Below are 19,745 nucleotides of genomic sequence, written 5' to 3'. Positions count from 1 at the left end.
TCAAAAACACCCACATTTAAAACCTATTGATAAACATTTGTGAAAGCATCCATCTAAAAGCACTGATGACGTCATGCTCAACTATGACCATGTACTCGCATTGCGATAAAATCATAAAGACCTCTTTATTTAAGAAGAAATTCACAGATTCCTGAACAAATCACAAACTTCTGGGGATGATTGACCACATTTTCTAGGTCTTTATGTCACTTCAGCGTTTCCCTGACAAAAAAGAACGAGATTGTCACACCAATCATAAGTATCTGGGAATGCCCTCTAAAGACATGCAGACCAATGTTTCCATTCACACAGCCAAAAGTGATGCCATCAAACACACTGCCAGGTGGGAAACGTGCCCCGACAGAGGAGATCGTTCCCATCTCTGTTTGCCTTGCTTGAGCTCTGTAAGAGTAGCATAATTTTACAGGGAATAGTTGAAGCTCTGCCTTGAAGAAATTGAAACTCCTCTATGGTGCACTAGCATGGCTTAACCAAAATGAAACTGTTCCAGTCAAGTTTCAACCTGTCCAAGCTGAGACTCTTTAGCATAAGCATTCCCAACAAGAACAAGGCATGCTTCACATCTTAGCCAGACTCTAATCAAAGCCCCAAGCCAATACTAGTCATCTCCTTCCAATACCCTGTTAGAGCTAGTCTTCTCCTGTCTATGTACTAGGGAGTGAGGGCTTCTATGTGGGTGTGCCAGCCCAGCAAAGGGAGTACTATTTGTGTGCTTTCTCAGTGTACTTCTACAGGTAGTTGGGGGTTTGGCCAGGGCACATTGCCAAGGTCAACTGTTGGGGCCAGCCGCCAGTTGGAGCCTTGAGGCCAGTCTGAGACACCAGTTTCAGGCCAGTTTGGGACCCTGACCAGGGCCGGGTCAACTGACCTGACCATGTCGGGTTAACCTGACCAGACCTGGTCAAGTCAATCGGCCAGGCCTGAAGAATATATAGAAGACCACCCAGATGATACCAAAGGATGCCTGAGTAAACTTACACACGATGATGAGGAGCAGCTTGTGTAGTAAGAACAAGATATGCAAGACAATCTTCTCAACAAGCCCAAGAGGAGAAAATATTTGATGCAACACATCCAATGTAATGGGGTACAACAGATTGTGGATGGCAATCAAAAGGATTCCATTGGGTCGATGCTACCCTAAGCTTTTTGCATGCTACTCAAAAAGCCCTACATAAGCTAGAGTCATGTTGCCCCATGTTCCCTCCATATGCATTTGGGTGTGCAATAAGGCTTCGGTGCTGTGTCACTTTGTCAAATGCATGGATGTTTGCTGGATTGTCCTCAATTCCTGCCTGTCTCACAACTTGAAATCTGATGGAGAGGCTCGAAAGTCTATGGGTGAAGACATTACAATGCACTCAGCTAGCTACCTGCAGGACAGTTCCAATCTGACATATATGACTGCCCCCACAAGCAAGTACGAATGCAGGGCACAGAAAGGAAGCCGAATCAAAGAAATCTATAGGAAAATATGCTGTAAGGAGCCACCTGATACAATGTGTAAAAACACTGAAAATGTCAATGGAGAGGCTTGAGGAAATCCGAAAAGGCAGATCAAACGTAGCCCAAATGGGGCTGCGAAAGGCCCTGGAAAGGGGCTATGAAGAGCTTTCTTCCTTGTCTTTATTGTTTTTTTGGGAGGGGTCTCCCTAGGTCACCTAAGACCTTTAGGACTGTTACGACGCTTAGTTAGCGTAATCTAACCCAACCTAAAATTTAACCTACCCCTAGTTAACTTCACCCGAAAAACCTTTAAAAACCTAACCAATCTAAGTAACCTGGCTGCCCTAACCCCAACTAACTTAGACTAAAGCTAACCACAGCAAGCAAAAGCTAAGGTTCTAATGACGGATAGTGATGGGACGTGACTAATGACGGCGGCGGACGGCCCACAAAAATATCACAGCAACTGATGTCGCTGCTGATGCATGGCCATCTGCGTGTCTTGTTAGGACTGTTGCTATCTAGAAACATGTGCTGCCTGTAGGCAAGAGTCCAAAAAATACATGGCTTCCTCATTGATCTAGTTCTGGGCGACAGGAAACATCACATGTGCCTTGCAAAGTCGTTGCACCCATTGGATGGTGCTAGGCAGCAAGAATTTTAGAGGTGCCTACGATAATGTGGATGGCATTGGCGTTCTTCTAGGAGCTGTCCACTAGGCAGATATATCCGTGGATGGCGGGGCACGTCAATGGTGGGCAAATCTATCGAACTATCACTGGCGGTCTGTGGTTTCCTAAACCATGACTTTCAAGGGGGTCTTACAAATCAAATCTTTTGATGTCGGCAGCCTTCACCCAAGATATATCGCATCTATTCCAACAGCCATGTAATCGTACGAACAAATCGTGCTTAGTCTGGTGGCTAATTTCTGGCCGATTTGGCACCCTGACTAGGGTTGGGTCAACCGGCTGGATCCAGCAAGTTGACCTAACCAAACCTGCTTGGGTCAATCCGCCAAGTCTATAGACCTAGTTAGCCAATTCTCTACCAGTCCCCCCAAACAAATAGGGTCATTTGGGGCCCTCTACTCGTGGGAACTTTTGGCAGTCATTTGGCACAGTTCCCAGCCTAGTCTTTGCGTGTTTGTTGCACAGTTTCCTACCTACACCTGTGAGTTGTGAGGTGCAGTACTACCTCATCATTCAGTGGTGCAGTTCTGCCCTGGAGTTGCATGGAGGTTTTCTCAGCTATTCGGCAGAGTTTTTTCCTTGTTATTTTTACGCAATTCCATCTCCTTGCATTCGCATTTCTTTGTTGTCTCAGTTTGCAGATCTGCTCTCCATTCTCTATTTGCATATTCCGCTACACTTTGGCATACCCATGCGTCCCATTACACATAACTCAATGATTCCTTCATACAAATCAAACCAAAGTTCTAGGACTCAACAATCCAACGTTGGTATTATACCTATGGCACGAGTAATGTTATGCTGCATTGTATGGAAAAAAAGTAGGATACGTAAAGTTCTCCAACTTCGTTTTTGTTGTTTTCCCCAGAGAAGTAGGAAGCAAGGGAGAGAGAGGGAGGCATAGAGAGGGAGAGGAAGACAAACAAAATACTAGTGACTATAGCCCACAGGATGCAACAATTAATCACAATCAGTAATCAAGTACATTCTACCATGATATACATACATCAATGTCACGAAATTCAACATATCCCAAGAAATAAAGAGAAATCTTTTTATTATTGACCCTAGCCAAAGAAACTCGACTTTAGTCAACTAGAGCAAGCTTTCTTTCTTCTACATCGTTGGGATGCCCACAAGGGACTAGGTCCAAGAACTAGAATGCAAGCATTACCTAACCTCTAATGGGTTGAAGTGTGTTGGATATTGTTTTATTTGTGGCATGACCTTCGAGAGTGCAAAAAGTCCCATGTTTTAAGGGGGAAAGTGTGCCAAAGTGGACGTCCAGCTTTTAGGAAGGGCCCACTTGGAGCGAATTGCAAGATTTATGGGTGCCACTCCTAAAGAAGGACTAATTCAGCCACCTTTTCCTAGCTGAAAGCTCCAGCTTCTTAGGGCAAGCCAAAAGGCATAGCTGCCCCCTAGTTTATAAATTGTAGAGCTTCCAAGCTCTTCTTATAAGAACTCAAGTACTTTCGTATAATTTTTTGATCCACATGACTTCTTTCTAAGACCACGGAACAAGGCTAGGGGGGGGGGGGGGGCATGTTTTGAAACCTTTTTAAAACGTTCCTAGTTTCCAAACTTCTCACGATTGTGGTGCAGACTCATGGGAGAGGCATCTCGAAACTCATATCAATATTTTAAAAAATTTCAAACTGCTTCTGAAAATCACCTCAAGTTTCAAAGACCTTGCGCTTTTTTAGGGTATCAAGAAGCGCTAGATGTGCCTCTCAGACCCCAAACCTTTGAACTAGATAAATACGGCCTGGAAGAGTTTAAATCATGCAAAAGTGTATGCTTGCAACTTGATCATTGTTACTCAAGATAGCAAAGTTCAATGATCATGAATACAAAGTTTGACTTGTTGCTTCGGCCTTGCCCCTACTTCCTAGGAAGATAAAACTTACATAGTCAATGTCAACGTTCATGTAACACTATCATGTAGCATCATTATTAACAAGAATCGAGGAGTCACTTTTCAAGCAAGCAAAACCATGAAACTTTGAAATTCCAAGTTCAGGTTTCAAGTTTCAAGCTTCAAGCTTAAACATGTCACATGTGGATAGTGCATTGGAAAAGTGGGTGTTTTACCTGGTAGAACGCATAAGAATCTCTATCTTCAACATCTTTTTTCAGGTCCTGCTCAAGAGGCTTATCCACATCTGTCACAACGTCATACTTTTCAGCAAACTGAGGTTCTTCGAGAGAATTTTCTTCCTGAGTAAATGGAATATCTGCATGCTTCAAGGGCACTGTGGATTTTGAGATAGCCCGATGACCCTCTGGACGGGAAGGCCCTCCCCTCAATCTGATAGTTCTACCCTTCCAAGATTCACCCTTCTCTTCATCATCTGATAAAGCATTCGCATAAACCAAACCATTATCTTTCAACTCTGCCATTGCAGCTTCTGTTTCAGCTGCTACATCTACCCTCTCTCCTCCCTGCTGCTTTCGTGATTGAGAAGACCCGGATTCACCCCCTTTCTCATCATCTGAGAAAGCATTTTCATAAACCCAACCAGATTTATCTCTCAACTCTGCCATTGCAGCTTCTGTTTCAGCTGCTACATCTGCCTTCTCTCCTCCCAGCTTCTTTCGTGACAATGATTTGTAGCCCTCTGTATTCCATTCATCTGTGACAGGTAATCCAGATCCATGGCTAGAGAAATGAGTCGTTGCCTCCTTCGTCTGTGCCATGATCCTCTGCCTAACAGGAGGACTGCTTGAAAGGAATCCGGAGACGCGATGCTCTCCCCATGCTGTTTTCCTTTGCTGCAGCTGGTCAATAGCTGCAAACACAAATGGAAGCACATCCATATCCTCAGCTGTTTCTTTGTCATCTTTTGCTGCCCAGCTTGAAAGTTCTGCAATAGCTCTGTTTGCTGTCTGTTCTGCATCTGATGTTAGGGTGAACTTTGAGAAAGGATGATATTGTCCATCCTTGCTGTATGGCAAAGCACCTAAGATTGGATCACTCTTCTCAAATGGGATTATAGATCCCTTTGCTCGATTAAGGAGAGTGAATTCTGCATGATCTCCCACCTGATAATTGTGAACATTATCTACAGACACCGTCCGAAGAGCCTTGCTAGAGATCATTGCAAAACAGAGGGGGCACTTCTTGAAATAGTCACTTCTCTGTTCCTCCTCTCCCATAACAAGGTAACGAAGAATGCAAGGAAAGCAGAAAATGTGGCCACAAGATGTAATCTGGGGACAAACTAGGGGGGTTTCCAAGCAAATTGGACATTGCAGGGGCACAGGTGCAGACACACTGACTGCAGCAATATCTTCCCATTGCAGCATTTTGTCAGGGTCGGAAGAATTGAGCAGATAGTCACCAAAATCTGATACAAGGAACCTAAAGTTGGCTTGCAGAAACAGCTCCTTGTTGTAAGGTTGACTTCGGTGTGGTCTCCGTGTTAATGGAGTCCTGGGTGCAGATGTCCGAACAATTGGATCATACTGGAAGTTTAACAGATGATTTGCATTTGAGAACTGAGCCCTCCTTCCAACAGCTGTTGTGCCGACAACTGTTTGGTTTGATATGCCATCTGAGCCCCCATGCCGGACTAGCCCTCCTCTAGAAGCCACCAGTGTTCTGCTTTGGCCTGCATGCCCTCGTTTAAAGGCTGTAGACAAACCCGATGGCCTTTGTGAACGGTTACTATTTAAAGGCTCGAAATCTTCACATCGATTTCCTTCCAATAGATCCCCCCCATTCAGCCTCTCACTGCCAATTTCTGGCGATGAAGAACTCGGGAAAACGCATGGCTGTAAAAAGAAAGATCGTTGATGAGTATGGTATGTAGGTATGTTTGATATGCCACTGAGATTAGTAGAGATATTTATTGCATAAATGTGCGAGAGAATTGAAAAAAAGACTATCAAGGCCTGCAATTGTAAGCAAGGTCGTCTTCCCTCAACATACAGAAGACAAATGCTTTCATATCGTGCAGGAGGAAAAACAGTGCTCACGCTTGAAGGCAAAGATGACTTTATATTCACCTGTGCCAGTTGAAGGATCGAAATGCCTTGCTTACCTCAGAGAAGCCGAGCACTTGTCTTCCTGAGTCAGCTGGAGCGAGGAAGCCTTCATCTGTGTCAAAACACCAACACACATGAGATACCGCCCCAGCAATACCGTCCGTAGCATTCTCCGGTGACGCACCATCAATTTTGCAGTAATCTCGGATGCTTCATTAGATTTCTCGTTGCTTTAGACCTACCGCTAAAACCAAAAACCATGCAACATGGCGCACAAGGAAGAATTGTGAGTGCGGACAATGGCATGAGACGACGCTGTGCAAAAAGAAATTTCGTTGAGTATAGCAGGCAAGATATGGCAACGATTGCCGGACGGCCATGAATTGAAGCATTTTGCTTCTGGTGTGTCTCCTGATACGCTTCCGGTGCGACGCACGCAGCATATCGCTCGCTCTGTCGGAAAGTAAAAAACCGTAGACAGGACTTACTCGAAGGAGATGATCCAGGAACAAACTCCTGGGCAAAAGGATTGAGCGCGATGCCTGCTGGGGCAGCCTGCGAGGAGGAGGGGGACCGTCGCGGGCGACGGCGGGCGGAGCGGGGGAAGGCGGGGGGGTGGTCATCGATGCGCAAATCCTGAAAGGAGCGGGGGAGGGGCGAAATCCGAGGAGGCGAGGATCCATGTTGGGGGGGGGAGAGGGAGAGAGGATGGGAGTCTGGGGAGGCAAGGGGCGGTACAAGAGGAGGGGGCGAGCTGGACATGAAAGGGCGAGAGAGGGACGTGAGGATCCCGGGAAGGCCCGAGGCAAGGAGAGCAGCAGAGGAGGAAGGAGAAGAAGAAGAAGACGACGACGAAGGAGATAAAGAAGGAGATCTGGCTATGGCGATGGCGATCAGAAGCAGAAGGGAAATCTGATGAGGGAGCGAGGGGACATCGCTGGGAGCCACTTTTTCTGCAAATGAGAAAGACGAGCGCTCTTTTATATCGGAAATCTTCGACGAACATTCCACTATATATCCTTTCGTCTCTTCGATCGAGATCGAGAGCTATGGCGGTGAATTTGCTTGTTTTTCTCGCACCTTCCTTTGACGCTTACCATCGGAGAAGACGATCCAAAGCTTTGATTGCGCTTTTCCGTCTCCCCTGCTGTAGGTTTTCGTATCCTCAGCTCTTGAATTGCTTTTCCTTCGTCTGCTTCGCCAGCAATCCGTTTCTCAGCGCCTTTTTCTTTGCCTTACTCTGCTTCGCGAGCATCCTTGTTTCTCCGTTGCGTAGCTCGACCTAGCTTTTTGCATCTTCCGCGCTTGGTTGCTTCTCCCCGAGCCAACTTTTCTCTGGTTGAATTCTTTGTATCAGGGCATAGCTCTTGAGCTGCGACCTTACCTTCACACAGACAACTTTGCTTTGCAAGTTTTTTTGTAGCATCACCGGAGAAGAAGCTCTCTCTCCTTGCGCCTCCTGACTGCTAGGATTTGAAGTGGCTGATGAGCATGGCGGTTTCGAAGCTCGAAGCCCAGGCCTGATGATTGTATGACGCACAACACATCCCAGCTCCTCTTTTCTGCAAGCACCAAGCTGTAATAATTCGAAGCGATACGCCTACAGACCTTGCCGGGTTGACGATCAACATCCATCTTAAACCCACTCCTGGACTTTCGTTTCTCAAGTGAGAAACCATCGAATGAAGGAGGTTTCAGAATTCTAAGACAAACTAGTACAGTCCCTTGTTTGCCTTCTCTTCATTCAAACAGGTCTTGCCTCTCGAGGAAATTTGGGCAAACCACATATATGCTGATGGAAAGAACAAGTAAAACTCTTCTTCCTGATCGACTAATGGATACGACTGATGTACAGCAGAAAACGCTTCCCCACGGCTTCCCTTCTTGTGTATGGATGCAGACTTGCCGTGTATATATACCTACACTAGGTGTATCACAGGCTTGCAAAGATATTCAGAGTAGATTCAGGGGCAGATTTGCAGCTCCGACTGGATAATTTGCACCGATATGTTGGTGCTTATCAAGGAACAGGTGAGAATGCTAGGTGCTTTTTATGCTGAAAGTTTTCTAAGATACCCCCTCCTCTCTTATCTCGGCAAGGATCTGGAGCCAAGGCAAAGAGGAAGGCATGCTACACATTTATGGAACCTTGACAGACATGTTGGTGGAGTTGAAGTAATAAGGAGGCAGAGAGATAGGGAGAGCAGATAGATACACACACTGAAAGCAGAGACATGAAGACACGAATAAAACCTACAAGACTAAGGGGAGATGGGCGTGAGAAGTGACACACTAGAGCAGCAGCTGAAACCTAGGTCACGCCAGAAGCTTGCTTTTGTTCATGAGGGCTAAGCATAATTCAAAGGGAAGGGGGGGATATTGGATTTCTGTTACAGCTCATAAAGAAACTAGAAACAGTCAGAATTTGAGGATGGCTTATAGGGATAAGCTCCTGGGATACGTATGATTTTAGATGAGGAGGTCCACGGGCTAATCAGAATTGATGACAATCACAGTTTGGCATGATATGGCTCCTTCATCCATATCACCAATGAGTTATCAGATATAAGCAAAGTGGACCTTTTAAGATCAGTCACAGCCAAGATAGGGAGACCCCTCAATAATTGTATCTTTATGTACTGTGCTTCCTCTCCTCTTAAACAGTTCCATTTATAACTGCTCATTTGCTGAAAGCCAGTTGATGTATCCCACTCGTGATATATTTGGACAGGTTTGAGTCCTTGAAATCTAAATCGGTTTTAGAGTAGTTTAATCTGGCTCTAATGTTTTAGGCAGGGCTTATCAAACAGAGAGAGAGAGAATGGAGTTACAATAATCTCCTGTTGTCAGAACTTATGGAACAGTCAAGATAAATTAGTTGGCTGATTTTTACTACTTATTTTTACAAAGGAATGACACAGCCTGCATAGCAGTTGGGGAGGTCTTAGCTCGGCTGGCTGCTCCAAAGATTGGGAGTGATCTTCCTCAATCACGTTCTCCATTTTCCATCTCCTTGATGCTACCATCCTACAAATGACATCTTCCCTGTTTAAACACTATCACCTTCCATCTGCCCGTTTCAATCTCAAGGGCTCGACATCCAGTGCTTACTTCGCATCTGAGCTTATATATGTTCCTTCAGGTAACCTGGTTGGTACACCACAGAGTTTATATACACCCTGAAATACATCATTTTGCCCTGTCTAATACTTAAATTGTACTAGTTCCCTGGCTGTTATAGCCTTGTTTACCTTCGCAATCTGAATGACATGAGTTATTTATTGACATAAAGCTTGCATTTTTAAAAGCTAGGAATCTAGGAATCTGTTTGAACTGATAAAAATCCAAGCCCCTTTGGTCACCATGCAGAGAACTGACAATGTTTCTCAACTCAACGGAAAAGAAACGACAATATCAAAGTGACACATGCTCATACAAGCCACAAAGGGTTGAGGCAAAGGGGACCCTTTGCTGAGTACTATACTAGACTAAAATCAGAAATACAAAGACATATAAACTCGAAGGGACTAATAGCTAGACTCAGTCTCGGAGTAGGAGCCATGGTGGCTCTCCTGTGAGCTGCAAAAATGTCTCGTATTTGTGTGTGTCTGGTCGTCTCACGCTGTGGGGGGGGTGGGGTGGTCTCCGAGCTCTCTGTATCTGGTGGGCCGTATCAATAGTAAGGCCTAGAGCTATAAGGGATTGGACCTCCATCGTGCGTGCTCTGGTCCGTCATTGCATCAGGGGTGGCTCCTGCATCTCTAGCTATATCCTTCCTCCTCCTCGTCTCATCTCACTGGTCCAACCTGCCTGCCCCCATGTCATTGATCTCCTTCTCCTCTATCTCGACATGCCCAGGAGCAGACTTGAACGTGTGGAAGTCTGTGACATGTCAGTGAGCTCAATCCACCTCTGTCTCCTACTGAGCGGCTCTGTCTCACACTGCAATCTGCAGAAGGGTCTCTCTATGACGTCTCATCTCCATTGGGTAGAGACCAACGCAGACCTGGTCCTGAAGTGAATCAATCCAAGGTGCACAGTCTGCAGATCCGTTGCTCCCTAGATGTGCCTACGACTCTCCCTGCCTCAATCCTCAGCTGATGGGATGAGAGTCGTATCTGCCCAATGGCAATCCTCTAAGGGCATGTGGGACTCGCTTGTCCACGAGATACTGGGGTCCAATGATCACTCCTTCCTCTGACACTCTCAAGAAGTGGTCGCGACAATAGAATCTGACCTTGGTGATTCCTGGTCCCCTCCCCATGTTCGTGACGTATAAAGCTGGAGCAAGTCTAAACTCCTAATACGGTTGATCTCATCGCGTGGGACAAGAATCCAAGCTATACTGCAAGGGGGGGGGGGGGGGGGGGGGGAGACGATCCATCTGAATGCCATATCTATCAAACCCATTAGAAATGCATGCACACCAGGCCACGTTAGCCCCACTCTCAACCAGTTGCACAGATGACTCTAGTGCCACACGTAATTGCCTGGAAGATAGCATCAATCTCGAGCGGTGTCATAGCGAACTCTGCCTGTATGATATGGTGGAGGACTGAGGGCTTGCTCCAAATCATCCTGGATCCCATAGTCACCTGTAATCTCTCCAAGTGGCGCCACCCAGTCACTGCTGTCAAATCACATCCCCAGGAGGGTGTTGCGTACATGGCTGTAGGCCTCACTAATGTGTCAAATAGCCATCCCTTTCGTTGGGGGGTCCTAAAAATGCGCCTGAAAACACTGTTGCTCCAGTCAAGCCAGAGCTCCCTACCCTCATGTAAGGCGTGCCCTAGCTGCATGGGTCATTGTGAAGACTAGCCCTATAAAGACTGCCTCCAGATAAGTGTAAGACTGTACGATCTCCACTGGCTCTCCTCTGTAGGTGAAGCTATTTGGATGAATTGCTAGCCGGGAGGTGTTGGAGATCATAACCTTGGTTTTACCAAGGTTAACCATTAGATCCCTCTCTCTACAGAATACCTCTAGGGCATCTAGGTATCTTTGTAGCCTTGCTACTGTGCTGAAGAGGATAGGAGGACTATGTCATCGGTGTACAATAGTATCTATATCGTCAGGTCAGCCGACTGTGATCTTTCGCCTCCCTGGCGATCAATGAATGTCATCCCTTTAGTCCAATTGGTGAGAGGGGGCATCCCTTCTTCATCCCTTTAGTACTCTCGAATAACATGTACAAAAGACCAAAATGGTCTATGAAATCAACAACTACACCAATAAATGTGCTAGCAAGGAGGTGACCAGTTTGCTAAACAATGCTTGCGATGGGGTGAAGCATCCCACACCTAGGAGAACCTACCTATGCAATGATGGAACAAAGAATGTGGTGGTCCATGTTACTCATGTGACATGTCGAGAGCAGTCAGTCACAAGGTACATTAAATCAGTTGCATTTCGGGCAGTCAAAACACTAAGAAATATTTCTGCCCGAAACGGGCAAAACGGGCAGTTCTGAGCAAAACTTCTAGGTACACAAAAATGGTGCCATGCATGTTTTTACCTTCTGTTTGCTGCTGTAGATTTCACCGTAGTTTTGCCGCTCCCACATGCTTCAGCCTCTACCCTTGCCATTGTCTAGCCTCTACCTTCCCTTGCTCTAGCTTCTACTTGCCTTTGCTATAGCCTTTATCCTAAGTGGTATTGCTCTAGACTCTCCAATTCTCTACTTGGCTGCTCTAGCCTCTCCAGCCCAACCTCTAGCCTTGCCAATCCCTTTCTCTAGCATCTACTTGTCATCCCTCTCTAGCATTGCAGGCTGCATCTTGTTTTGTAGGTAATTTGGCCTTTTTGGAAGCCCGGGGTGGCTGTTCTCTAACAACCAGCTAGTCCTCTGCTCCTCTCTCTCCATTTGGGCCTACAATCATAGTTGCTTCCTGAATCCTCCTTCCTGCACTTGTTGCCTCCCTTCCTTTGCTTCAGGTTCAACCTTCTAAGCCCTTCAAGGCAAGATGTATGGTAGGATATTGTTTTCATAAAGAAATATGGCACATCTGGCACAAAGAAGTCAGTATGCAAATATTGTGCAGAGACATTGATGGGATTAGCCCCTCACATTTTATATGGGAGTAAGGCCATGGTACGAAGGAGGCACCCCATCCAGGTATGTTGGGATTTAATCCCACCTCCATCCCAGAGTCACGGATGAGATTCTTTAGGCTGGGATGTTGATGGAGCAGTAGGAGGAGGGCATAGAGGCAAAAATCACATCATCCCAATAAGAGCCAGGGGATATGGAGGGTTTGGGTGTGTCACAGTCACAGCAGGAGAGGCTGCAACATACTCCATCTGCATCGACATCATAGTTACATGAGAGTACCTCTAGTGAGCCTCTACATGCATCCACTCCATTGGCATCCATGGCTGTTGGACTTTCCACTATGCCATTAATTAATAGGAAACTATACTCCATATTGCAAGAATAGGAGTAGTTTTCCTATTCTTGCAATATTCCCTTCAATGTAGCAAGGAAACCTACCTACAAGAAGTTTTACCATGCACTTGTAGCCGCTAGTTGTAACAAAGGCCAATATACATAGTAGTTTTTAGCCTAATGGCTTTGTAATAGTAGTACTTTTAATAGGATGGCATAATGTTGCCACGTGGCATCCTAGGGCAGCCATCCCTTAAGCATCATGGTAATTTGTGCCTAGGACTATTCCTATAAAATGGGGCCTTGTTGTACCTTGCATTCATAACTTGAATGCCATTTAATAGACATCACTTTACATATGAGGTCTGCTTGCTGTAGGTTGAGCTAGGAATCTACATCCTAGACTATTCCCCTCACAAGCCAAGGATGCCCACAGGATGGACTATGCTAAAAGTTCAGTGAGAGCAAGGAACCCAGGATGCAAAGGCTTTAATTAGGCCCAACCCTAAGGAGTCTAATGATAAGAGGGATAAAGTGGTGAAACAATTGTCTCGTGCCATCATTGAGGCCATCATTGTTATCTTCATGGTGAAAAGTGGCCACTTGAGCATAGGAACATTTGCAAAGGTAAGGTAGGTGCAAAGTTAAGTATGATCATGGAAATTGAAGATGACCACATTTAAGATGACCCTCTAGCAGAGCCATGATTTCATGATAATGGCCAGGTGATGTTGAGAATATTCATGGATCCAATGGGAGCCCTATTTTCCATTTGACCCAGGTGGGTCTACCTTATGTGACACCATGATTAATTCTCATTGCAAATCCAATTACTCAAGGAGATGCCAACAATGGAGAGTTGAAACTGTTGATGAATTTATGGATGCTGGCAAAGATTGAGATGGGAACTCTTGTGTTGACGATGATGAACTATTTTGGGACACTCAATCTATCCTATATAGTATCTCTCTAGAGGCTTTTATGGGAGCTCTTATATAGCTAAGATCTGCTTGCTCTAAGCTGAAGTAGGAATCTCCATCCGAGCCTATTGCTTGTGCAGCTCCTAACAAGCCATGGATGCCCACGGGTTTCCAAGTATTCTCTTTAATTATAATTATGCATTTGGATACTCATGAGATCACATGCTCTTCCTGTCCTTTTGTTCTTAGCTTCTATCCCTAGACATTTCTAGCTCATGGTTTAGGGCAGATCCAGTAGGCCTATCAGTTGGCTCAGCTACACAAGTAGAGTAGGAGCATCATCACTTGCACCTACTAGTTTTGAGACTCTCTGCACCACACATCTGAAGAAGCAGGTGGGATTGACTAAGAAATACATGGAAGGAATTAAGGAGGATTGGGATCGGTATGGATGCACCATAGTCTGAATGGAGTGACACAACATGATTCCCGACCCTTTGAGCACCCATGTTGGTCTCGAACCCCGTCGCCCCCGCACCTGCCCCATAACTGTTGGGATATTTGTGATCAAGGGCTTGCTCTAAGGTGCATGTGTGCATCTAGTAGGTATCACATGGTTGTGTGTGTGTGTGTGCAGGGAAGCACACTTAGAACTATCTAGGACCATGGTGTCCTCAACTTTTGTCATGATGCATCTCTTCTCTCCCACCACTCCCCAACATGTGGTATCAGAGCTCTAGGTTCTAGAAAACCCTTTAGCCCCCTAGTTGCCACATCATCATCTTCTTTCCATCTCTCTTCTTCTTCCCTCTTCTGCCCCGATTTTTGCTTAAGCTTGTTCTCCCTTGTTGCTGCACCATTTCCTGAGCCCTTTCAGCTATAGGCTCCCCTTGATAGGATGCACCTATGGCTTAGAGGAATTAGAGAAATATCCTCTCTGTTACCCATGTCGACACTTACTCTGCCCGGCAACCTCACATCATATTCTCTGGTCCAGCCCTCCACAAAATTCGTCCAGCCCTCCTAGCTACTATTGTGCGACCCTTTGACGAAGATGCTGATGAATTTTGAGCACCAATGCTCCAATGGATGAGGAAAAATCAACGAAAAACCAGTCGGACTTACTTAAGCTCTCTTGGGTGACATTCCGCCATTTTGCACCTGTCCTGCTGGCTGGTATACAAGCTTCGCTTTGGCTTCAAAATCCCTCTTAAATTTTCTTCAGGGCGTTTAAATTTAGGTCTCCACTTTTCTCTATTTTTACACTACAGTTCTAGACAGTTTGGGTGTAACATTTCAATTAGTATGCTTATTCAAAATGCCTAGCTCTTGTTACTCTTCTAATGCTTCATATGTGAAAGCAAAAGCCAAAAAAAAGAAAGAAGAATTCAAGGAAGGTAGAAGATCAAACTCAAGCACTTACATTGAAGTTCTCATCAAAGGGCAAGTACAAAGCATGCAAGCATTTTGGAAGGACCAATCATCTTGACAAAGATTACTATAGGATTAATCCTTGTACTTATTGTGGCAAAAACAATCACTCTGAGAAGTTTTGCAATGAGAAGAAGAAAGTCAAGGTAAATATGATTGAAGTAAGAACTCCCTCAACAAATGAAGAAGCAAATTTTGTGGTAAAGCAAATGAAGAAACAAATTTTGTGGTAGAAGAAGATAAAGCTTGGACCTTCTAAAGTCCAACATCTTTGAACCTTTTGTCATCACTTGGTCATGTAGTCAATTTTGAGATTCTCTGCCTGGAGTAGAATTCCAAAAGGAATGTTATGTGTTTTTAGTTCTTATAGTCTTTATCAACCATCTCTGGTCACCATATGATGTAGGCCATGTGATATGTCTTTGCCTCCATGGTACCTCTTGCTGACATGAGAAACTAGGTCCAAACAAAGGCCTAAGATTAATCCTTGTACATGCAAGAGAGAGAACCATTTGGCGGGGGGGGGGGGGGGTTATCCCATTTTTGTAAACCTTGACTCTTGGTCACCCTTGCTAGCATGAGATCCTAGCCATAGATTTATCCTTGACCACCATGAGATGGCATGTGAAACTATGTGACTAGATTATCCTTGATATAGCATGAGGCAACCCTTAAGGGGGGGTAAGTTGGGATATTTGTGATCAAGGGCTTGCTCTAAGGTGCATGTGTGTATCTAGTAGAAGTCACATGTTTATGTGCATGTGTGTAGTGAAGCACACTTAGTACTATCTAGGACCATGACACATGTGAAGATGTAGTAGTAGGTGCCCTCTTAAGGAGATGCCAATTATTTAGAGTCCCTATGGCATAGGGCTGATTACCTTTAAGATGTAGGAGAGGTGCCTATGATCTAGGACACTCTCTCTCCCACTCTATAAATTAGAGGCTTCTCTCTCACAATCAATAGAACACACTTTTGAATTCTTCTTGTGTTCTCAACTCTTGACATGATGGATCTCTTCTCTCCCACCACTCCCCAACAGTAACATCTTGGTCACTTGTTGTGTGGGAACCATCTTCTTGAGGATGGTTGATGCTTCACATCTCAGCCTTCACATTACAAGAGACTGGATGTGGGGTCATATTGAGGCGGCCATTAAGGATGTTGGTGAAGACAATGTGGTGCAAGGCATCACCAACAAGAGAATAGAAAGTCTCTTTGAGGAGAAGTATCCCAAGATTGTGTGGACCCCATGTGCTTCACACTCCCATGATTTGATTATGTAGGGCATTGGGAAGTTGCCATGGGCATCTTGTGGTTGAGTAAGCAATAAGGTATTGAATTATTATATCCACAAGACGCATGCACTAGCGCTATTTAGAAGGAAGTGTAAGTGGGAGCTTGTGAGAACCTTAAAGACATGGTTTGGCTACATCTTCTTGGTTCTTAGCAAGTATGATTCAATTCATGAAATTGTTAATTGTTTGTCATTTTTCTTTTGGAATTTGGAATAGAGTGTAGACTCTACAGTATGGTCTAGATACATCACAAAGGTCAAGCACATGAATAATGAAAGGCTGCCAAAGAGGGCATGGGTAGAAAGTCAAAAGTCCCAAAAGACGAATAAGGGTAAGATTTATTTTCATAGGTTTGTTATGATCACTAGTTCAAAGTGCCCAGACTAGAGGGACTCAAGATTGCATGTCGGCAGACAGAATGTTGAGGGAATTTTTTTAAATAATCATTTTTGGTAGGAAGACCTTTACACTCAACTGTCCATGGAGCCCTTGTACTTCATGCTTTGTCTCTTCGACCATAAGGGTTGTACGATGGCCATTTAATACAGTTCCATGCACAAGCTTCAAAAGGCAATAGAGAATTGCCCTAGCCTCAACCAAAGCATATATACAAAGAATTTTTATAGCTTGCAGCTTGTAATCCTAAGTTTTCTTAGCTCTAACACTTAAAATCTGATTCTAGAATCTAGATTTCTATTTCTAAATTCTGAGGACTTAGGGATTTGGAGGAAGAGGTGGGATTGATTCCATAGGCCAATCCACACTATTGCATATATGCTCCATCCCTTATGGATGGTGCTTGCTAAATTGAATTATTAGGTGCTTGTGATGAGACAGATGGACTCAATACTTCAAGAAAGTATGCACCTAGCGGCTCAAAACAAATGAGGTGATTTAAGATTAGCATGCTAGTGCTAATTTCTAAGTGACCACATGTATGAAACTGAATTCTTAAATCATGATGTATCATGTGACATGACACATGGTATGCTCACTACTAATTTAATTATTTATATTGTCTTATTTGTATTGGAATGGCATTGAAGAGGACTATAGATTATTGCAATAACATGGGACATTTCTCTTGTGTAATTGCCAAGGAAAGAGACAACAAAGTGTTTGTTCTTAGTTGGTGGGAGAAATTTTGGAATCTCTCATTGTAGAATCTAGCTCTTTACATCCTCTCACAAGCTTGCACTTAGGGTCCAGCTGAGAGTATATGGCACATATGTGCTAACCTACACATCAAAAAATAAGCAAATAAGTTCTTAATTAATAAATATAATTTATAACATCTTGAAAAATGACCCTCAAGTTTTGAGAATTGAATTCTTTATACTTTGTAAATTGTATCAAGTTGAGCACAAAGCATCCCAATAGGTTCCAGGTATATTTAAACACCAACCTCTGCTTGAGTACATATTCTCGTAGCATTGAGTGGAGGCCAAAGCAAGTCACTCCTGATGAGCTGAAGATGAAACCTCTCGATATGTCTATCATTCAGTGAAATTGAGAGAAAGATGATGCCTATAACTTCTTGCAAGAGGATATCATCCATTCTAGACTAACACTTGAACATGCTTGACAGATTGAGCTCATGTACCACAAGCACCTTGTTGTTGCCACAGAGGACACACATACACTTGCCATGGGCTTGGGGATTCCTCCCTCGATTCATAGTTAGCAGCCTCGAGAATGAGGATCACAACGAGGATCGGTTTGAGCATCGGCCTCCCGATGACATGGAGGTAGAGATGAGTCTCATGGGATAGAGCTAGAGTAGCCCATAAAGTAGGAGAAGAAGACTAACATGACAAACTCAGAGGAGGCAAAGCCAGACTAATTCGAGGGTGATACTTCTTCATCTTCAGAGGACACATCATTTGCTAATTACAGTAACGAGGCACAAGATATTACAGCAAATCTTTGGAGATCTTGGAGTGGGCCCTACAAACTTAGAGGAGTCAAAGCCACGGATTGGTTCAAGGATGATTCTTCTTCTTGCTCTTCAAATGACATATCATTTGCTAATCACAATGAAGAGGCACAAGATATTACAATAGATCTTGGAGTGGGCCCGAGCAGCTAGCTCTAGAGTGTACTATGCTACATGTATGACATTGAAGCTTGGTTTCTAGGCTCTAGCAAGCTATGCTAGCAGCTACTCAGTGTTACCTATAAGACATGTATTACATTTTATGATGATTCATGAACTTTTGATGCTTGAACAATGAAATTTGATTAAGGGAACATCTTGTGTATTTTCAAATGGGCATTAAAATTTAAAGTTTAAACTAGAAAGTTGAATCTTGATTTTAAATATGGGTAATGGCATATGTGCTTTGACTAATATTTATGCCTTTAAATTGAAATGATGTATGATGTTATCTACTATTATGTATGTGTCTACTTGGAAGTTGGCACTTGCAAGTTTCTAGTGTCCCTGTGTGTTTCAGATAGAGGGACTAAGACACACCCATGCACTCTCTCTCTCTCTCTCTCTCTCTCTCTCTCTCTCTCTCTCTCTCTCTCTCACCTATGACAGCAGAGATAGTTCATTATAATGGCCCCACCTATGACAGCAAAGATAGTTCATTATAATGGCCCAAACGTCTTTTCATTGGATGATGTAAATGAAGGGCTGAAGAAGATGGCTAATGGAAAAGCATCAGACACAATGCAATTGAGTGCAGAACTTATAAAATGGACAAATGAATACACACGAAGATGCCTAGTAGGGCTACTCAATGATGCAATGCTCAATGGTTTTCCACCCGAATGGCAAGAGAATTGGATAAAGCCACTTTACAAAGGAGGGAACCGCAATCAAGTTACCAATTATAGAACCATAATGGTGAGCTCCATAATGGCAAAACTGTTTAGCACAATAATTGAGTCAGAACTCAGCCTATGGGCAGAGTTGCATTAAAAAAGGGCCATTGGACAAGCAGGCTTTAGGAAAGCTCATAGCACTGTGGATCATCTGGTCACTATACGAGATTTAATGGAGGAGAGTAGGCTACAAGGCAAAACCCTTTTTTGTTGCTTTATAGATTTTAAGAAAGCATTCGATATGGTGCCCAGAAATAGTTTATGGGAGAGAATGTTGTAGTTGGAAGTACCACACCAACTCAGGATAGCAGTTTTCAGGCTATATGAGAAGGTAACATGCCAACTCAAGGGAAAAAATGGGCTATCAACAGCATTCTATAGCAATATGGGGGTGAAACAGGGATGGCCACTGTCACCTACATTGTTTGGCTTATGCATTGATAGACTAGAAGAATCGGTTGAGGAGACACTACAAGAAAAGAGCATAGACAGCCCTCAAATCTTGGGATATGTTGTGTCACTGCTGTTGTATGCAGATGATGTTGTTTTCTTCTCACACACAACAAAAAAGGTGGGATGGATGATGCATGTACATAAATTTTGTGTGGAAAGTGGCTTTGCTGTTAATGTCAACAAAACAAAGATGATGATAGTCAAAACAGTACAGCCAGCAAACACACCAAATATTATGTACAATGGCCAGCAAATTGAAAGAGTGCAAACTTTCAA

The 19,745-nt window shown here is 44.1% G+C and overlaps 1 protein-coding gene across 1 annotated transcript in view; it reads right to left on the bottom strand.

The window, feature by feature from the left end:
• LOC147886878 (RING/U-box superfamily protein) overlaps positions 1-8,465 on the bottom strand; it is a 41,709-nt gene extending 33,244 nt beyond the window's left edge. The window contains exons 1-3 of the mRNA XM_087394138.1: positions 6,638-8,465; positions 6,206-6,261; positions 4,254-5,936 (exon numbers count right to left, since the gene is read on the bottom strand). Of these exons, the coding sequence (XP_087250264.1) occupies positions 4,254-5,936; positions 6,206-6,261; positions 6,638-6,911 (2,013 nt within the window). The 5' untranslated portion in view covers positions 6,912-8,465. The remainder of the gene's footprint in view (positions 1-4,253; positions 5,937-6,205; positions 6,262-6,637) is intronic.
• Between the last annotated feature and the right edge of the window lie 11,280 nt (positions 8,466-19,745).

The sequence above is a fragment of the Dipteris shenzhenensis genome, chromosome 23 (assembly GCF_047967505.1).
Source record: "Dipteris shenzhenensis isolate YYH24624 ecotype China chromosome 23, Dip_SZ_1.0, whole genome shotgun sequence".
NCBI lineage: Eukaryota > Viridiplantae > Streptophyta > Polypodiopsida > Gleicheniales > Dipteridaceae > Dipteris > Dipteris shenzhenensis.
This window is presented reverse-complemented; position numbering and strand designations above follow the sequence as displayed.